Below are 19,137 nucleotides of genomic sequence, written 5' to 3' on the forward strand. Positions count from 1 at the left end.
CAATCATTTGGTAAAATTCAAGCACATATTGATAAGTGTGGGTGCATCTATTACTTACCCGATAAGTACTCAGTCGCATCATTGCAAGAAAGAAATATATGTTTATGTCTAATCATAGCTAAACATTGTTTCAGCGCACCACCCGTATATCTTTGGTTAAGGCGTTGGGATGACGATGGTCACATAAGGGAGTTTCAAAAAAACAGGAAGACCTAGAAAAACATCTCGCCAACAAGACCAAACAATTATTAACGCTTTCAGAAATAACGGTTTCACTCGTACTGATGTAATAGCCATCAATAATAACTTGTCCCTTAATACAGTAAGGCGCCGACTGCACGAAGCAGGTATTCATCACCGAGTACCAGCCAAAAAATCATGTTAACAGCAAGACACAAATTGCAAAGACTCGAATTTGCGCAAAGATTTTTGAATTATGATTTTACAAATGTCATATTTTCGGATGAAAAAACATTTCATTCTACCGAAAATGGTCGTATGTCGCTCTGGCGCATAAATAATACTCGATATGCAGAACGTAATATAATCGATAACCGTGCCAGTGGCAGAATATCTGTTGGGTTTTGGGGTTGGATGTGCTCTGGTGGCCCTGGAGAACTAATCGAGATAGGAGGTCGATTAAATAGCGCGGGCTATATAGATATTTTGAACGATGTTTTGTTGCCGACGACACAAGTTATGTTGCCAGAAGAGAGGCCAATAAAATTCGTTCACGATAACTGTCCAATTCATAAAGCACGTGTATGCCGAGTACGGTTTCATGAAAACACTGAGCAAATTATGGAGATTCCATTCCCGCCGAAGAGCCCGGACCTCAACCCCATAGAAAATTTGTGGGCTCTTATGGTGCAAGCATGGGATCCCGATACACTCCGCACCCGACAAAATATAATAGCTCATGCAACAGAAATTTGGGAGAGATTTAGGGGCCAAAATATTTGTAAAAATATGGTAGGTAATATGCGCGAACGTCTCCAGGCAGTAATAGACGCGAATTGAGGCCATACCCGCTATTAATTATTATTTATATATTAAAATTTTTGATTTTGCGTTAAGATTTATATTATAATATCTAAAATATTTTCATTTGAATTTTTGATTGTGCTATTAATAAATAAATGATTACGTTTTTAATTATACTTTTATTCAGACCCAACACTTTGTTCTATAATAATATCAGCAGTTTCTATATTTAGTAGTAGTTAGTTTAGTCAGGTGAAATTTGCTGTTTAGTGACTTTTGATACAATGATGTTCAGCGACATTTGGATTGATGGTGTACAGCGACTTTAGGAATACTAGTGCACAGATACTTTTGAAATACTCGTGTTTAACGACTTTTGTAAATTTCTGGTATACAGGCTATTTTGTTTCCTAGTTGTGTTGTATAACTTATGGCATTTTATTGTGAACAGGTGTTTTGTCAAGTTGATTCTGTTCATCGACTTTTGGTGCTGACTGTACCCATTAAACTTATGTAAAATATTTTAAAACAATAGATTTATAATCTACCAAAATATTCTTCTACCAAAACTTGGCGAGCCTGGTGTCCCAATGTACTTCTGACAGAGCTGCCACTCATTGATAGTTCAAGTCCATCATCAATATCAAATATGGGCGAGTATTCTGGATCAGTGGGTGGTTCTGGGTCATTTTGAAGTCGTGCAATATTATGAAGCACACAAGTAGCAATTATAATCCCAGGTATCCTGCTTAAATGTACTTGAATACCTCTTGACATAATAGGGAACCTTCTTTTCCATATTCCAAAAGTACGTTCAATAGTATTTCTGGTCCGTATTTGTGACTCATTATATAAAGACTGATTTGCAGAACTCACTGTTGCAAATGGAGTCATCATAAATGTGGTTTGAGCATATCCACTGTCACCAAGTAAACAGTAATTTCGATAAGTACCCTGTAGAAAATGTCGCCGTTGATTACAATTGTCCCAGATGTGGGAATCATGGGCAGATCCATGCCATCGTGCAACGACATCATTGAACATTAAATCAGCAGAACATATTGCTTGCATATTAATAGAAAAATATCCCTTTCTATTTCTGTATATCTCTGCAGTTTCTCCTCCTGAAACAAACATACCCATGTAAAGAAACCTACTGACAGTACTTTAGTAATCAACTAGCAGATCTAAACTACTCTGTCCCCCATACTTATACAAAACTTAATCAAAATCCATCCAGCGCTTCTGAAGCTTACACAGAACACTCAGGCAGACATATTATTTTATTTACTTGCAGAATACTTGTATGAATAAAATAGAGATGGATTTACAAACCTGGTGACTTCATTCGCACATGAGTGCAATCTATTGCCCCAATAATTCGTGGAAATCGGGCAATGTCATAAAATTTTAATGCAGCCTGCCTTTGTTCATCTTCAGTGATGGGCATGGATATAAATTGTGGATATAACCGTGCTATAGCATCAGTGACCTTATGTATTATTCTGCATGCAGTTGACTCATGCACTCCAATTACATCTCCACTAGGTTAGTAATTGACTTCCAGTGGCGTAAAACCGTAATGTGCACAATAACTGATTCATAGGCGAGACAGCTTGGCTGTAAAAATAAAATCAAATTAATGCAAATAATACAATGTATTACTTAACAATGAAATCCACAAGTCAAAACGTAATAAATATAGATAGGTACTTACTTCTTATTTTCATTTGCGTACTGCAATCTACTTTTAATTTTATTTAATAAAAAGAAGACGCTTTCTTTCTCTAGTCGAAATCTTCTATGAAAAGCTCTGTCTCTTTGTATGTTAAAATAATCAGACCGTTCTGCAAATGTTCTATTAAAAAAGTCCGAACTAATGTATTCGATAATTTCTTCGTCATCATCAGAAAACATTTCATTTATCATAATTGTAATCTTGTTTTAATAAAACTTCCAACAAACGAACATAACCTCAAAGAAATAATTTTGACGTTACTAACCCGGAATTAGTGACGTAAGCCTCCAACATAGCTGGGTTAATAATTTAAAAAATTAACTTTGAGTTACCTACTAACTCTGAGTGGCACAAGACGAAATTATGATTTAACTCTAGCGTGGACGCTAACTCTAAGTTAATTAATATAACCCAACCTGGCGCAAGTGGGCCTTAATGGACAAAATAAATTCTAGTGCCCAGAAGTACTTCCGATTACTTTTTCGAGTTATACACGAAATATATTTTATTTTTATTTGTTCGGGTTATAGTACACTATGCTGATTTTTGAAAAAAAAAACGTCGATATCTTTTGTCCATTTAAAATGACATTGGGCAGTATTGCCTAAATTATCTGTAGTCTGTTTGTCAATTAAAAAAGACATCGGGCATATTTAAATGAAACTTTGTAGATATACTAGAAATAATCATCTTTATGAAATAATTCAGTCTTGATACACATCCATTATAGGTATTCTTAATTATTAGTCTTTAGAAACAGACATAGCTTCTTAGGGCTAGCTTAATCAAAATTCAACAAAATAATATTCCCAACTTCTAAATCTATGAGGCACCAGTGGCAGCAGCCTGCGGGAGACCAGCGGAGCGAAGCTGTGCTGAGCTGTGGCCGAGCGGCGAGCGTCGGGTACGAGCCGAGTAAGCAGCCGGGGGCGACGACACCGGACACACAACCAGTACTCACAGTGCCTGGACAACTGTGAGTACTTTGATTTACTAGTTTGAACCTTCTTCTCAAGAGATAATTAACTTAGAAATTTTGCAAGTGATTTGTGGACATAGAAAATTTTAAAGTCAGTGAATTAGGACTTAGAAAAAATAGTGAAAAAGTGAAGTGACAGGGAATCCATGCCCAAATTTTTACAAGTGTTTCAATTTAAAAGACTTCAACGATAATTTTCAGTGACTTAGCAAATTCAAAACATTGGACTTGTAACATTTTAATAATCTATTACGACACTTAGAATATATTGCTACAACAAAACTTCGGTGGACTTTTTACTGTTGTATAGTTTGATTGAATATTAACAATATGGAATCCTATTATAAACTGCAATTAGAGGTACAAAAAACTATAACACGAGCCAAAGCTAATTATAAGAAGTCACCAAAAGATCGCCTTACGAAAACTTATGTAGAAGTAAGGTTAGAAAGTTTGGAAACTCAGTGGGCTTCGTTCACTGAAACCCACCGCAAAATTCTAAGTGAAGTTAAGGATGTTGAGTATAACAAATCACAGTATTGTACGTCCGTCAGAAGTTTATGAGTCAACAGAGGATCTTTATTTAGACTATAAAACAGAATTAAAAGAATTAATTGTTAAACTTGAAAAAATAAACATAACACAAAGTGTACCACAGTCAAGTCCGGATGATAAATCTAATAATAAAACTTGTAATGTAAAGCTACCTAAAATTACCCTACCAATATTTTCGGGACAATATTCCGAGTGGGTCAGCTTCCGTGACTTATTTTTATCGTTAATACATAACAACCAGTCGTTGGACGACGTACAGCGATTGCAGTACCTGAAAAGTCACTTGTCTGGGGAGGCTGATCAACTATTGAGAAATGTACCTATTAGCAACGTTAATTACAAGATATGTTGGGAGCAGTTAAACAATCGTTATAACAATAAAAAACATATGGCAAATTGTATTTTAAAGAGATTCTTAAGTCAGAAAAATATTACGTTAGAGTCAGCAACTTCTCTTAGGGAATTACTGGATACAAGCAACGATTGTTTGAATGCACTCAAGAATTTGGATTCGTGGGATATTATTGTCATACATCTTTTATGTTTGAAATTGGATTCAGAATCCTGGAAATTATGGGAAGCGAAGATCTGTGAAGTCTCAGAAGATTTACCCACATTAGATCAATTTAAAAAGTTTTTAGAGCAACGTTTTCGCTCCCTAGAATTTCTAGATAACAAAGGATCTAAAACTAATGTCTCCAAAAATGTTCCTGTAAAAACTCTGCATGTTGCTGCTATATCTTGTGTGTTTTGTAATTCTGATCATAAACTTGGTAATTGTAAAAAAATTGGAGCGAAGATGTCACCACACGTCGTAATTTCGTCCAATCCAAAGGATTATGTTTTAATTGTCTCGGTCCAGGCCACGCGGTATATGCCTGTCATTCACCTTCCAGATGTAGAGTATGTAAACGCAAGCATCACTCTTTACTCCATTCTAAAGACGTGACAATATCAACTCACCATAAAGAAGAAACCAAGCAATCAGTTGATAGCAACCAAAGTGAGACCACTAGCACGGCAACAAATTGCGCTGCTACTGTTAGCAGTCAAGATTTGTTACCCACGGCCTTAGTAAAGGTTAAATCCAACACGGGCACAGAGACAACTCTGCGCTCGTTGCTAGACCAATGTTCCCAAGCCTCGTACATCACGGAGTCAGCAGTACAGCTCCTGGGACTGAAAAAATACAAGGGTTATAACTATGCACTAAGGTTAGGAGAAGATGAAGCAGGTTGTGCATTGACCTCAAAATATATTGTATACGTAAAATTGCAATCAATGTACAACCCCAACTTTACTATAACAGTCAAAGCTTACGTTCAGAAGAAGTTAACCTCAGTTCTTCCTTCACAAAAAATAATGTTTCCATTGTGGGCTGAACTTAAACAATACAACCTAGCAGACCCAAATTGGAATACACCAGGAAAAATAGACATGCTGATAAGTTCCTCGGTGTATAGCAAAGTCCTCAAACAGGGACTTAGTAAGGGTCCCCCGGATTCTCTTATAGCACAAAATACAGAATTGGGGTGGATATTGTCTGGCGAAATTCCGAGTAAGAATATTAATGAAGAAAGCACAAGCCTCAACTATCTAACGTTAGAAAGGGATCCAAATTATCTTCTTAAGAGATTTTGGGAGCTAGAGGAAATGTCAGTGCCGACAAGACATTTTACGGCAGAAGAAAAGGAATGTGAAGTATTTTATAAGAAAACAACACGAAGAGATTCATCAGGCCGTTATATTGTCAGATTGCCTTTTAAAGAAGCTACACCAAACTGCGTACATGGTCATACAAAGGATATCGCATTACGTAGATTTTTTAGTTTAGAAAAACGGGTAGCTCAAAATTTGGAGTTAAAAAGGCAATATTCAGACGTAATAAACGAGTATCTTGATCTGGGTCATATGGAAATTATTCCACCAGAACAAGTCAATCGAAAGGATGTAGTATATTTGCCGCACCATGCGGTTGTAAGAGAGGATAAGACAACTAGCAAAGTTAGGGTGGTATTTGACGCCTCTTGCATGGGTAAAAATGGTGTGTCACTGAATAGTGAATTAATGATCGATAATTAAGGATTCATATAGAACGAGTTATAAATAGATTAAGGGAATTTCACATGTTACTGCCTCATGCATGTGTTGACCATAGCTTAATCCCTATTATAGATGAAGTTATAATCATAGCTTGTGGTTTGATTAATATTCAGGATGTTTTAATAAAAAAACAGATTTAATTAATTTTGTTTTTATTTGAGTTTGTCCTATTTAAATAACAAAGGAAAAATTGCCTTACACCAAAATAAAGTACATTTTTCTATCAAGTTTTCACAAAACTCCTTATCATAGTGTACTTCTATTATATGTACTTTCTTTGATTCTTCAAAATCACTTTGTGCTACACAAAATAGTTGTTCAAGAGCAAAATGTATTATAATAGTAATTAGTTAAACCATAGCGCGATAGATGGCATTGACGTCGAATTAGATCGCGCTATGGTTTCGTTACATGAGTTGACATATGTATTTTGAAGCATTTTCAATAAATGACTCTCTCGCAGACCAAACAGTGTTGTTTTAATTTATCAGTGCAGTTCTTCAGCTCGGTGCTTAACATTTGGTCCTTCGAGCCGGATTTTATAATAATATATTATCCTGATAAGAAAATTCCAGTTCAAGGTCTTGTTTCAGGTTTAGGCAATAATCAATCAATCATTGCGAAGCACATGGTACAGTTTACAATCAAATCAACAGTCCATGTTGATTTTCAACTTAAGATAAATGCGTACGTCTTGAGTAAGATCACATCATACTTACCTGAGCGATGTATTCAACCAAGTTCATTTGATTGGATTGACATCAACGGTCTGTGTTTGGCAGATCCTAAGTTCAACACACCCAATAAAATAGACATATTATTGGGTGCAGATGTTCATGGTTACATCGTCAAGGAAGGCATAATTAAGAGTCCGTCTGGTGCTCTTATGGCACACAACACCACTTTAGGGTGGGTCCTTTCCGGTGTTGTCAGTTCGGATATTGATAGGTCAAGGCAGCACATTAAAAATATAAACGTACATTATGCACAGTTCAACGAAGATCAACTCCTGAAAAAGTTTTGGGAGATAGAAGAGCAAACTAGTACAAAGAAAATCTTAAGTCCAGAAGAGCAAAAATGCGAAGAATTATATAGTAAAACTACTAAGCGAGATGATACAGGAAGATATATAGTACACTTACCGTTCCGCGATGATAATCCTGCATGTAAGGCCGGAGGTTCTCGTGAAATAGCTAAAATAAGATTCAAATCGTTAGAAAAAAGATTAAATAAGAACATAAATTTAAAACAAAGGTATACAGAAGTAATTAATGAGTATTTACAATTAGGACATTTAAGAGCTATAAAAAACGATAATAAAATGAATGAAGCGGTTTACTTACCACATCACGCGGTTATTAGAGAAGATAAAACCACGACGAAGGTACGTGTTGTGTTTAATGCTTCTGAAAAAAATAAAATACGGATACCTCGGTGGCTTGGTACAAGTTCGACTGACGATCGGGAACTGCACGGGTTTAGTGACGCCTCCAAAGCTGCGTATTCAGCCGTAGTTTACTTGAGAATTATCGATTCTACAGGTAAAATTCAAGTTGAGTTGTTGATTGCAAAAACTCGAGTAGCCCCCATTAAGCAAATAAGCATTCCACGCTTAGAGTTATATGGTGCAGTACTGCTATCAAAGCTTTTGATAGAAACCGCACAAGTACTCAATATTTCAGAAGTGAAGATAACAGCATGGACCGATTCTACAGTGGTGCTATCATGGCTTAACAGCCATCCTAGCAGGTGGAAAACCTTTGTAGCGAATCGGACCTCTGAAATATTGGACACAATGAGCTCATCTCAATGGTTTCACGTCTCAACCAAAGAGAACCCTAAAGACTGCGCTTCTAGGGGAATGCTACCTAGTTTATTAGTTAATAATGAATTATGGTTTTCTGGACCTTCATTTCTAAAAAATAATATTATTGAGTACAAAAGGCCAAAAGATTTAAATATAGACTTAGAACAAACGATAAAAGTACACACAACTGTCGGTCCAGAACACATTATATTCAAAAACTATTCATCGCTTAGAAAGTTAGATCCTTGTGAGCCCTTGCCTTTAACCCCAGGACATTTCCTTATCGGAGAACCTATAGTGAATCTACCTGACAAAAATTATAATAGTTCAGATGTAAGTTACTTGACTAGGTGGCAATTCGTTCAAAGGATGTTATAGACATTCTGGAAACGCTGGTCACAAGACTATTTGTCGAACCTTATGAATAGATACAAATGGTCTTCTCAAGTTCCGGAGCCCAATATAGGAGACATCGTATTAATTAAAGAAGACGACTTACCGCCAAGTCGCTGGCTATTAGGTCGTGTTGTACAAAAGCACCCAGGTGATGATAATGTCACACGTGTAGTCTCAGTGCGGACTAAATTCTCGACCATCAAAAGACCAACGTCAAAGTTATGCGTTTTACCAGTTACGGTTTAATGTTACATATTTAGTCCATTTTATTTACAATATTTTTATGTATGTTTAGACAAAAAAGGGATTTTTATTTAGCTTTAGTTGTGTTTAGTTATATTATTAATATTTAAGGTCTACATGTTAAGTTCATGTATTTTAAGTTCAAAATACCATCCCATAAGTTCATCGTTATTGTACTTAAGAAGGACATTCCGTCAATAATGTCCTTGGTGGGCGGTATGTTCAAGAGCAAAATGTATTATAATAGTAATTAGTTAAACCATAGCGCGATAGATGGCATTGACGTCGAATTAGATCGCGCTATGGTTTCGTTACATGAGTTGACATATGTATTTTGAAGCATTTTCAATAAATGACTCTCTCGCAGACCAAACAGTGTTGTTTTAATTTATCAGTGCAGTTCTTCAGCTCGGTGCTTAACAATAGTGCTTTAGTTTTATTGGAGAAATGCATCTGTAACTGAACCTGTGCCATGAATTTTACTGCTATTGTGTTATTTTTTCCAATGTATTGATTCATAGATTTTTCTGATGAAGGGCATTTAATTTCAATGCTATAATCAGCAGTTTCCCCATCAGGTGATGCACCCATAATGGGATGTAGTGGATCCAATATAATCCCACATTTGTTTATTTTTTTTATTATTTTTTTCTACCTCTAATTTGACTTCACTTTCTAACATTCTTCCTCTTTTCATGGCATCTGTGTCTTTTAGTTTTGATGCTCCCATGATGGCTTCGGTTAAAGCTCCATCCAACACCTTGCAGTGTGCAGCCTCATGTGCTTTTGATGCAGTGATCCTTGCATATCGCAACTCATACCATAAAGGGCACTCACTTTGTTCTGAAGTTGCAAGTGCAGCTTCTCTGCTTGCAAAATTCAATAAACTCTTCGGCAGTTTTCGGTTTATTCTGCGTTATACTTACTAAATAATGAATTGATAACTTTTCTGAATTGCTTGGTTCTTTGTAATATTTCATGAGTTGATTCTCTGTGTCACCAACTTTCTTACTATATGTTTTTACAATACTGAAAAAGGATTCTTGTGAAGTCTGTGTTGATGCAGGGTTTGGCTGTGTCTTTGTTGCATTACAAATATCCTTTGCCTTAATAAACTTAAGACTTGGACCCACTGAGGACAACTTAGACTTTTTCCAGTAGCAATCAACACTAGTGGATGGAGGGTCTTCACTACGCCTATGTAGCCAAGCCAAAAAGGCTATGGCATGTTTACAGCCTCCTGAAAAAGAAAAAGACCAATTCATCACAGCCAAATAAAAATTAAAGAAAATATTTTTATACTATTGCCCCTCTAAAAAGCTACTTTTAATCACTGAAAACAGTGAATAAAAAGCTCTTTTAATCACTGTTTTGGTGTTTGAATTTAGAACACACCAATATATTCGACCTCCATCTCAATGCTATACAACCTCCTTTCGCAAATACTCGATACAAACTCCTTATGAAAATGTCTATTTTAGCTTAAATATTTCTTTTTCTCGTAGTCACGGTATAAAGTATAGTATGCAACGCTCAGGATTCTAACTTTTGAATCACTCGCTTCGCTCGTTGTTCAATCATCATGAATCACTACCTACGGTCATTAGAATCCTTCACTTGCTCGTGATTCATTTATGCCCCTCGCTTTAAATCCATCTTTTATTCACTAGTTGCATAATATACTATTCCCCGCTCAGACACTTAAAAATTGATAGTAAAGACACTTTTGTATTGCTATTATCTACCTTTATGTGCTGCACAGTCTTCACACAGCACAGACATGACAGTTTCTTCAGCCTCATTACAGGTAGCTGTTACAGTGTAACACTTCTGGCGGACGTTGTGTTCAGGGGTTATTCGCGCTTTCACAATACATATTATATCACCCTCCCGTTTAACTTGAACATATCCAATGGCTGAGTCACCATATGATTCTCGTCCGGATCTATAAAAAGCAATAAATATTATTACAATGGGAAGGGATCTTATTTAATTAATTTAATAAAATATTTCGTGAATATGAATTTGATCATATATCTGTGGCCCTAGTGAAAAGGGGTACAAGTCCGATTTTGTCGAAAATAAGTTAAATATACCAAATTGATCAGAAAGAAATGCTCTATCATTTGGTGTAAACGGATCTAAGCTATCTCTAAAAACAAAGAAGTTATTTGGTGCACATGGGTTTAACTAATACAAACAAAACTACATAATTTGGATTCAAGTACTTTTGTATTGTTTTAAACTGAAAAATAAAAAAATAAAATTGTGTTTTTTAATCTAAATTAACATAAACTACCTACATTTTTATCAAATTGGTGTTTACCAATACAACAAGAGATGGTCCTTATTAAATGGCTTAGTGAGTAATGATATTACTCGACATCAATTTGTTTTCACCAAAATAAATGTCAAAAATCTAGTATAACTCTTTTGAGATCAGTATTCACATTATGTTATTGTGAAATTAATAAATGTAATATAATACAATTCTAGTTGTATCCTACGAATAGCTTTCATTTTACGTAAGAAACGATATAACTCGTCGCTGCGGAGGAGTGGTGCGGGTGAGTGGGGAGCGCATAGCGCCCGCGCCCCGTCAGTCGCTCGCGCATCCTACTGAGCAGAACCTGTGTCGACGCGCTGCAGTAACGCGAGTAAGTTAGATCGTTTTACACATATTTTTTGTAATTTATGTCGTAGTGAATGTATACTTTAACAGGTTCCAGTCTAATTGTACCTTTTTACACTTACCTTTTTATACTTTTTAATAATTAGGTTACAAGAATGTATTAAGGAACGCTATGTATATGGAAATTTGTACATAGTAGGTATAAATCTTTAAAAATACGCAACGGATTTTGATGCGTTTTTAATAGATGATTCATGAAGTAGGTTAAATACATAGTTTATGTACATTTTTATTTAATTTAGTTATTTTCTTTTTAGGATGGCTGGTAGAGGTAGAATTAACCGAATGATAGATCTTGTTCATCGAGAACTGGAAATGGTTAATGACGTGGATTGCTTAATTGAAGAACCTGTACCTACTTGTTTTCTGTTTACCGAGAATCAATCTCCAAAGCCAGGATCGTCGAAGGATAACTCTCCAAAGCCAGGATGTTCTACGGATTATGCCCCAATATATGAATATTTAAAAAACGTTTCACCAATCAGTTCAAAAGTATGTTCTCCTATGCCTGGATGTTCCCAAAATTTTTCCTCAAGGCCGAACCCCGACAAAGATGACAATATAATATTTACTGATTCCGACGAAATATATCTCATATGTCTTGATATTGTTTCTCTATTAGTTGATAAGCTGCCATGCCCTGATTTCGATTATTCTGGTGAAAGTAGTGATGACTATATACCAAATACACCCGATACAAGTGACTCGGATTGTTCAATACGGAATAGGCGTGCAAAAGGAAGACGCAATGTTATTATTCCTCAGTCAGGCTCAGACGAGAGCAATAATACTTCATTTTGGGATAGAGAAGGTGTTATACAGGGTCGAAAACGTAAACCTAGGAAAAGTACAAAAGAAAGAAGAGAAGATAGAGAAAATAGAAAAAAGAAAAGAAATCTTGGAAAAAGTTACCAGACAAAAAACGGAAAACCTGTTAAAGAAAGAAACATGAAAAGTTTGGAAACTTGTAGGATGAAATGTGCTGAAAGAATTCCTGAAGCGTTAAGAAAAAAAATCTTTGATCGTTATTGGAGTTTAGGTGACTATGATAGGCGTGTACTGTTCATAAGTAACCTTATAACGTTAAAAGAAAAAAAAACACAAAAAATGGCGCCTACAATCAAAAATAGGAATTATTCCAACGAGTTTTTCCTGAAGTTGGATTTAGAGTGTCATCGCATTTGTAAGGGTTGTTTTTTAAAAACATTCGATGAAACGCCCAAGTTTGTCCAAACTGTGACGGATAAATTAAAACTAAGCGGTGGTTTGATTATAAATAAATCGTCTAGAGGGAAAAAACCCAGTGTCTTTAAAATTGATGACGAAAGGCTTGAAGATGTTAAAGCTCAAATTTTGTCATTCCCTCTTTACGAAAGTCATTATGGGCGATCGAAGACAAACAAAAAGTTTTTGCCACCCCATTTAACTATTAAGGACATGTACAAGGCTTACTGTGAGATGCACGAAAATCCAGTATCAATCACCATCTACTCATGGGTTTTCAGAGCCCAAAATCTATCTTTTAAGGCGCCTTATGTTGATATGTGTGTGAAATGCGATACTTTAGGTACGAAAATAAAATATAGTGAAGGTGAGGAGAGAGAAGAAAATGAAAAGGTTTTGATAGAGCACCAACGTAGAGCAGAAACTATTTATGACCAAAAGTCTCAAGATCGGGCGCTTTCAATTACAAAAAAGGATACAGTAGTCTTGTCATTTGACTTACAGCAATGCTTGCCAACACCATACCTTAAATCTGGTGCTGCATTTTACAAACGTCCATTATGGACTTTTAATTTGACTTTGAGGGACTGTACCTCTAATAAGGTATATTGTTTTATGTGGCATGAAGGAATTGGTGGTAGAGGGGCAAATCAAGTAGCTTCCTGTTTGTTTTATTACATAATGAACTGCGTACCTGATGACATAAAGCATCTTGTATTTTATTCTGACTCCTGTTCTGGCCAAAATAAAAATATTCACGTTGTTTGCATGTTCCTGTTAGCTATGCGGAATAATACAAATTTAGAAACCATAACGCATAATTTTTTAGTACCAGGCCATACACACATGGATTGTGACGTGGATCATGCGTTAATTGAAAAGGCAAAGAAAAAAACTCAAATGGACATTCATCATCCGCGGGATTGGTATCAACTTGTCCGAACATGTAGTAAAAAGAAACCATTTACTGTTGTAGAAATGCATTCTGAATTATTTCTAGATTTTGCGAGTTATCTAAAAGGGCCACTGCAACAAAAGAAAATTGATGAAAATAAGAAGAAGTTTAAATTATCTGAGTGTGCAGCTTTTAAGTATAAAAAAGGAGAATTTGCTCAATTTCATTACAAAATGCATGGCGAAGATGAATGGAACGCAGTGAATTTGCAAAGAAAACGAGGAAAGTCACCGCTTCCAAGTGTTTTTGAAACCGAATGTATACCCAAATCATACGATGGGCCGATTGCAATTTCTAATGAGAAAAAACAAGACTTGCTTAGTCTTCTCCCACTTATAAACCCCAGTGTCAGATCTTTTTATACTAATTTATTAAGTGATGATAACAAAGATCAGCATCCTCTTCTAAATGATGACAGTGAAGATGACATTTTCTAATTTTTTTAGTTTCTTAGTATGTTTTTTTTAACTGTTCCTATAGTTTAAACATTGTAAATGATCCTTTGATTAGGTACCTACTTTACTAAAAGAAGAGATTTATACATTTTCAGGATTTTTTTTTCAGCTCAATTTGTGATTTTTCTGCTGATTAATTTGTGAGTTTCTCTTTTTTTTTTATATTGTTCAAATACGCAAGAATTTTTTAAAAAAATCTTATGTAATAAATATAATTTTGTATTCCGCTTGTTTTATTTCCATTAAAATATGGGTTTAAGTAGCACAAAATAGTTCATATAAGTCTACATGTACCACACGCCACGTATAAAATATTTGTGAAAAAGACGCCAAGATTATTTTTTTCAAAATTTTCATTTTTTTTTTAAATTGACTTAAAGTACACAGCTAAACACTATTTTCTGTTAAAATGAGCTATTAAATATTTCATTAAATTACTTGGTTATCATAAAATTTATTCAAATGCGTATTCCTTTTCACATAAGCGAATTCTCAATTTACTTATGTGTAAAGGGGTATAAGTTATTTTATACCCTCGAGGAATTTATTTTGTGGAGGGTATAAGTCATTATCTTAAAAACTATTAACTTTACATAAAAAATAACTCAATAATAATAAAGAACATACTCTGTTTACCTATAAAAAACATCACATGTATTACTTTTGCTGGCGGTTTAAATGTCACACGAGGACAAACACGCAATTTGAGCGCGCCGTGTGTTTTTTGCCTCTCCTGTAAAGTTGTAGTTTTAGACTTAAATCCTTTTTCACTAGGGCCACAGATATTATGATCAATAACTCGACTGTATTCAATGCTTCAATGTAAGTAATATGCAAACATTCGATATTTTCTCTTATTTACCTTTTAGGTTATGTTCTCTGTATATGTATAAATTGTTACAGAAAAGTCGTAAAAGATATATCATACATTAAATCAAATATATAATTACCTTGTAGCTTTCACTCCTTTGATTTCAGCAGACGTAAAATCGGGATTAGATGCAAAAAATGTTGACATCATGAACACATCAATTTTGGGGAGATTATCTGATTGTGCCTTCACAAAACCGGTATCAGTCATTTTCCTACGAGTTTATTCTTACAAAACAATGCAATATAACTCCAAATATGTATAGAAACCACAATAAACTTAATTCGATTACAAAAACACAGCAAATGCTATATCAGTTCACACTGTTATTATAGACTTTTACGTCACATTCGATATGACCAATAGCGTTGCGTTTCAATTACTTTGAATTTCCCGCTCGTTTTTTGTACTTTTAATAATTTATTTTTTTAATTAAAAAGATATTATGCGGATTTTTTTTGGTTTAAGCGTAATTCCAAAGCAATAAAAATTAAAAATATATTAATTAAAAACATAGTTCACATTACTTAAATACATGTACGAATACAAATGACTCGGATGTAAAACCAGTAAAAATATCTTAATAGTCATAATCATAGGAGTTGAGTTAATCTACACCAAAACATAATAATATACGAGAAGGATGGTCTAAAGATAATATAGGGACACCCGAACTAGGTTTGTTTTAAACCTGTGTTTCGGGTTACCAGTGCAGAAAAATGATTGATGGATATTTTAATGTAATTCTATCACTTAATTGTATTATAAAAGACTAAGCAGGACAAGCTGTCCTGAATTATTTAATTACATTACCTGTACTTATTATTATAATTTCTAAGCTAAACAGTTTATTGTAATATTTCTAGCAATTTTTCCGTATCTGAGTAATTGAGGGACTGTAAGTATTCTGTTAACATTTTTGATGGTCGAGATACTATCTCAAGACTGAAGCATTTAAAAATATATACATCTCTAATTTAATACTAATTTGACACTGACTGTACCGTACAAAAATAACAATACTAACAAAGTTTACCATATGGGATTAAATGTATGAAATGTATAATGTTTACCAAACGCAACTTTTTAGTAGGTACAGTTTGAGGTTTACGAAATGGGAAGTTTACCAAATGGGAAGTAGCCGTTATTTTATTACTTTCTTGTAAGGCACACTATAACACCATTGAGACAATAGTTCATCAACTCATCACTGAGTAAAATAAATAAAAGATCTTTTAGTTTTCATTTTTTATTTTTTTTATTTCATTAAAATATGATTGGGCAGCAAGTTTTGTCTCGTCATCACCATTATATGTAATTTTACCGCTTAAAATCTGATTCACCGATCTATACCAACTATATATTAAAACATTTATAGATGTGTTTAAAAAACACTTTTTCAAATTCTCGTTATGAATTGTACATTTAAAAGACAAATTTATAAATACAAATATCAACAAACGCAATAATGTCATGCTTTATATTTTTTCTGGACATGTTGCTCTTTAGGAATGACACGGCTATGGCTTATATTTCCTCAAAATATTTTTCTATTTCCTCATTAGGATAGCAAAGCCACTTTTTGTTTTGGTATTCTTTTGCTTTTATAAATGTATTTTTTTCATTGGATGCTCTGTTGTCCAATACATTTTTTCTGCATTGTTGACATTTTTTTATAAGGTTAGTTAAACATTTTTTCAGGACCCAGCCACAAACATAGTTTCTTTGGCCAGAATCTGCTTCGATAGGTTGTTCAAGGCAAATTTATTTCTTGTTCCTCGGAAAGATCAGGGGATTCAAGGGCTTCGATTTTTTCCTTTATAAAAAATTCTAACGTTTGGAGACACTCATTCACGTCTTCTTCGCAGTCTAGCCCCTCTTGAGTGCGGCGTGCTGTAGTTGTTTAACATGAGTGCTTTATATGCCCCCTCAAATGCGACGGAGTTCGGTGCTACATTTCTTGCCCCATAACTGCTGATGTTCCCGAAGAAATTCTCTCATGAGTCCTGATTGTAATTTCTGGTCAACATGGCATCCAATTTATATTTACCAGACAATAATTCCCAAAGAGCCTCCATGCCTTCAATTGTTTTAAAAAAAATTGTAACTGATGGTACAGTAGTTTCGGCTTTGTGGATTCTATCAGCAACATTAACTTTTTTAATAAATTTTACAGTTTTTAAAACTTCTTTCGCTTTTTTCCATAAGTGATGATGAGGCGATGACAGATGACAAGATTACAGGCCCTTAATAAATTTTGCCATTTGGCGAAATTGTCAGTGTGCTTCCATTTAGCGTGTCAAATAAATTGTCTAATAATGAAGTGATCTGCCGACAATCTTCCGAGAGAGCTCCTCGGGCTGTTAAATGCTCAGCCACAACAGCCATACTGTGGCTGAAAATTTGTGTCGCGTGTTTCACCCGCATTTTTTTTTTTTTTCTGGGTTGACATGCTCCTCTGTTATTTTGTCTAAAAGTCAAAGCTCTCCGTAAGACTTGTCGGCAGCGTATATCATTTGGAAGTATTCCCATTTTACAATTTTTTGGCTATTATTTATGGTGTAAATAAGGTCCTTCGTCAAAAGATTCCATCTGATATGAGATTTCTCAATAGTATACTTATTCTTCTAGTAAATCCCGAATCGTCATATAAGGATTTAAGTTTATCCCATAATTTCTTTGTATAACTATTTTGATGTGCACATAGATAGAGGGATCTATTGTTAAAATCAATTTAGCATGGGTTTGAGCATCTTCGGCTGCAGAAATCGCTGGTTGGCCTGCTTCTGGTTTGATAATTCCAAGCGTGCCTTCTAACACAAGAAAAGTTTCCGTCGCGAAACACCAGTCTGCGTAATTTTCGCGTCCTTTGAGCTTAATTAAATAATTTGAGTGCGACGCCATTTTCTAATAAACTACACGAGCACTTATTTCATAACTATATAAGATATGGTGACTTGGACGACACAACAAATTAAACAAAATTGAGTTTCTCTGAAAGTAAAGTATTTATTGTTTAATCTAGGTATACACATCTGATACATGTAAACAAAGGTAAGTATTTGTAACAAAATCTCACCTGAAAGTAAAGAAACGACATTTAATGCTATTAATCACAATGTCGATTCCCAAATCACAATTACTGTTAGTATTCAATGTAACGAACAAAATTAATTTCAATAAGTTTTCTCATGACAGCTAAACGATTCATAGACAAGATAAATCATACCACAGATTAATAAAACAGTGTCTAATCTATCAGATTAATAAAACAGTGTCTATTCTATTTATAGATAATATTTGATTTTATTATTTGAATATTTTTCTTTACATCTCCCCCTCCCAGAGAAGATGAAACGATATGACTACTCATACTTTTCATGGTTTTTCAAGCGCAGAGGCTGGCGTTAATTTCGAGATGTGGAAAAAGTTTTACTCTCATTTCTTAAGGCCAGTGTTTATCCTTTATCCTGTAAATTAAGTTTAATATTTTTTCAACGATTTAGTAAGGTCCGAATCTCAATTCATCGAGCTTTTTTCTATTCAGTTTGTTTCCGTTGTCCACAAAAACAGCATCACCAACTTTGAAGTCTGCATGTCTTCGATTTTTATCGTAAACTGTCTTGTTGTAATTATGTGATCTGATTGTATTTTCCAGTTCTTTTTCCCTGTCTTGTATCAAATCATATTCGGTCTTTTCAAGTTTCAATTCATTTGGTAAAATCGTAGCATCCGTGCCGTTTAGTAAATACTTTGGAGCATATCCAGTGACAGTGTGTACTGTTTCGTTATAATATTTTACACAATTTTGTGCTATAGTTGTCCATGCTTTTTTCGTATCATTTTCGTTTATCTTGCATCTGATTTTATTGACCAACGTTTGGTTTAGTCTTTCGTTTAAAACACTGCAGTAAAAATTATTGGAATATTCTTTTCATCCAAAAATCTTTTGAGTTCTCTAGAATTGATACCAGGGTATTGGTCTGAGAGAATCATACCAATGTTGTCAGCTTCTGCACAGTTTTTCACTAGTTTGATGAAATCATTTGCATTTTGTGTACTTGATGTCAAAATATATGCATACCTAGTGAAATGATCTGATAGCAGGTGCATGTATCCTTTAGTTGACCTCGAA

General features: G+C 34.6%; 3 protein-coding genes across 3 annotated transcripts; 1 reads left to right on the forward strand and 2 right to left on the reverse strand.

Annotated features, from left to right (window-relative positions):
* Positions 1 to 1,422: 1,422 nt before the first annotated feature.
* LOC113500007 (putative nuclease HARBI1) lies at positions 1,423 to 2,450 on the reverse strand. Its single transcript, XM_026880649.1, has 2 exons — positions 2,320 to 2,450; positions 1,423 to 2,108 (listed from the first exon to the last, which is right to left on the reverse strand). The coding sequence occupies exons 1-2, from the start codon at positions 2,432 to 2,434 to the stop codon at positions 1,522 to 1,524; spliced, it is 702 nt and encodes a 233-aa protein (XP_026736450.1). The 5' UTR covers positions 2,435 to 2,450; the 3' UTR covers positions 1,423 to 1,521.
* A 6,831-nt stretch (positions 2,451 to 9,281) lies between these two features.
* Positions 9,282 to 15,453, reverse strand: LOC113500006. Its single transcript, XM_026880648.1, has 3 exons — positions 15,082 to 15,453; positions 10,551 to 10,750; positions 9,282 to 10,045 (listed from the first exon to the last, which is right to left on the reverse strand). Exons 1-3 carry the CDS (start codon positions 15,210 to 15,212, stop codon positions 9,639 to 9,641), a joined length of 738 nt encoding a protein of 245 aa, XP_026736449.1. The 5' UTR covers positions 15,213 to 15,453; the 3' UTR covers positions 9,282 to 9,638.
* Positions 10,750 to 14,277, forward strand: LOC113500004. Its single transcript, XM_026880647.1, has 2 exons — positions 10,750 to 11,462; positions 11,755 to 14,277. The coding sequence occupies exon 2, from the start codon at positions 11,756 to 11,758 to the stop codon at positions 14,111 to 14,113; it is 2,358 nt and encodes a 785-aa protein (XP_026736448.1). The 5' UTR covers positions 10,750 to 11,462; position 11,755; the 3' UTR covers positions 14,114 to 14,277.
* Positions 15,454 to 19,137: the final 3,684 nt, after the last annotated feature.

This window comes from Trichoplusia ni, chromosome 13, assembly GCF_003590095.1.
Source record: "Trichoplusia ni isolate ovarian cell line Hi5 chromosome 13, tn1, whole genome shotgun sequence".
In the NCBI taxonomy this organism is placed as follows: Eukaryota; Metazoa; Arthropoda; class Insecta; order Lepidoptera; family Noctuidae; genus Trichoplusia; species Trichoplusia ni.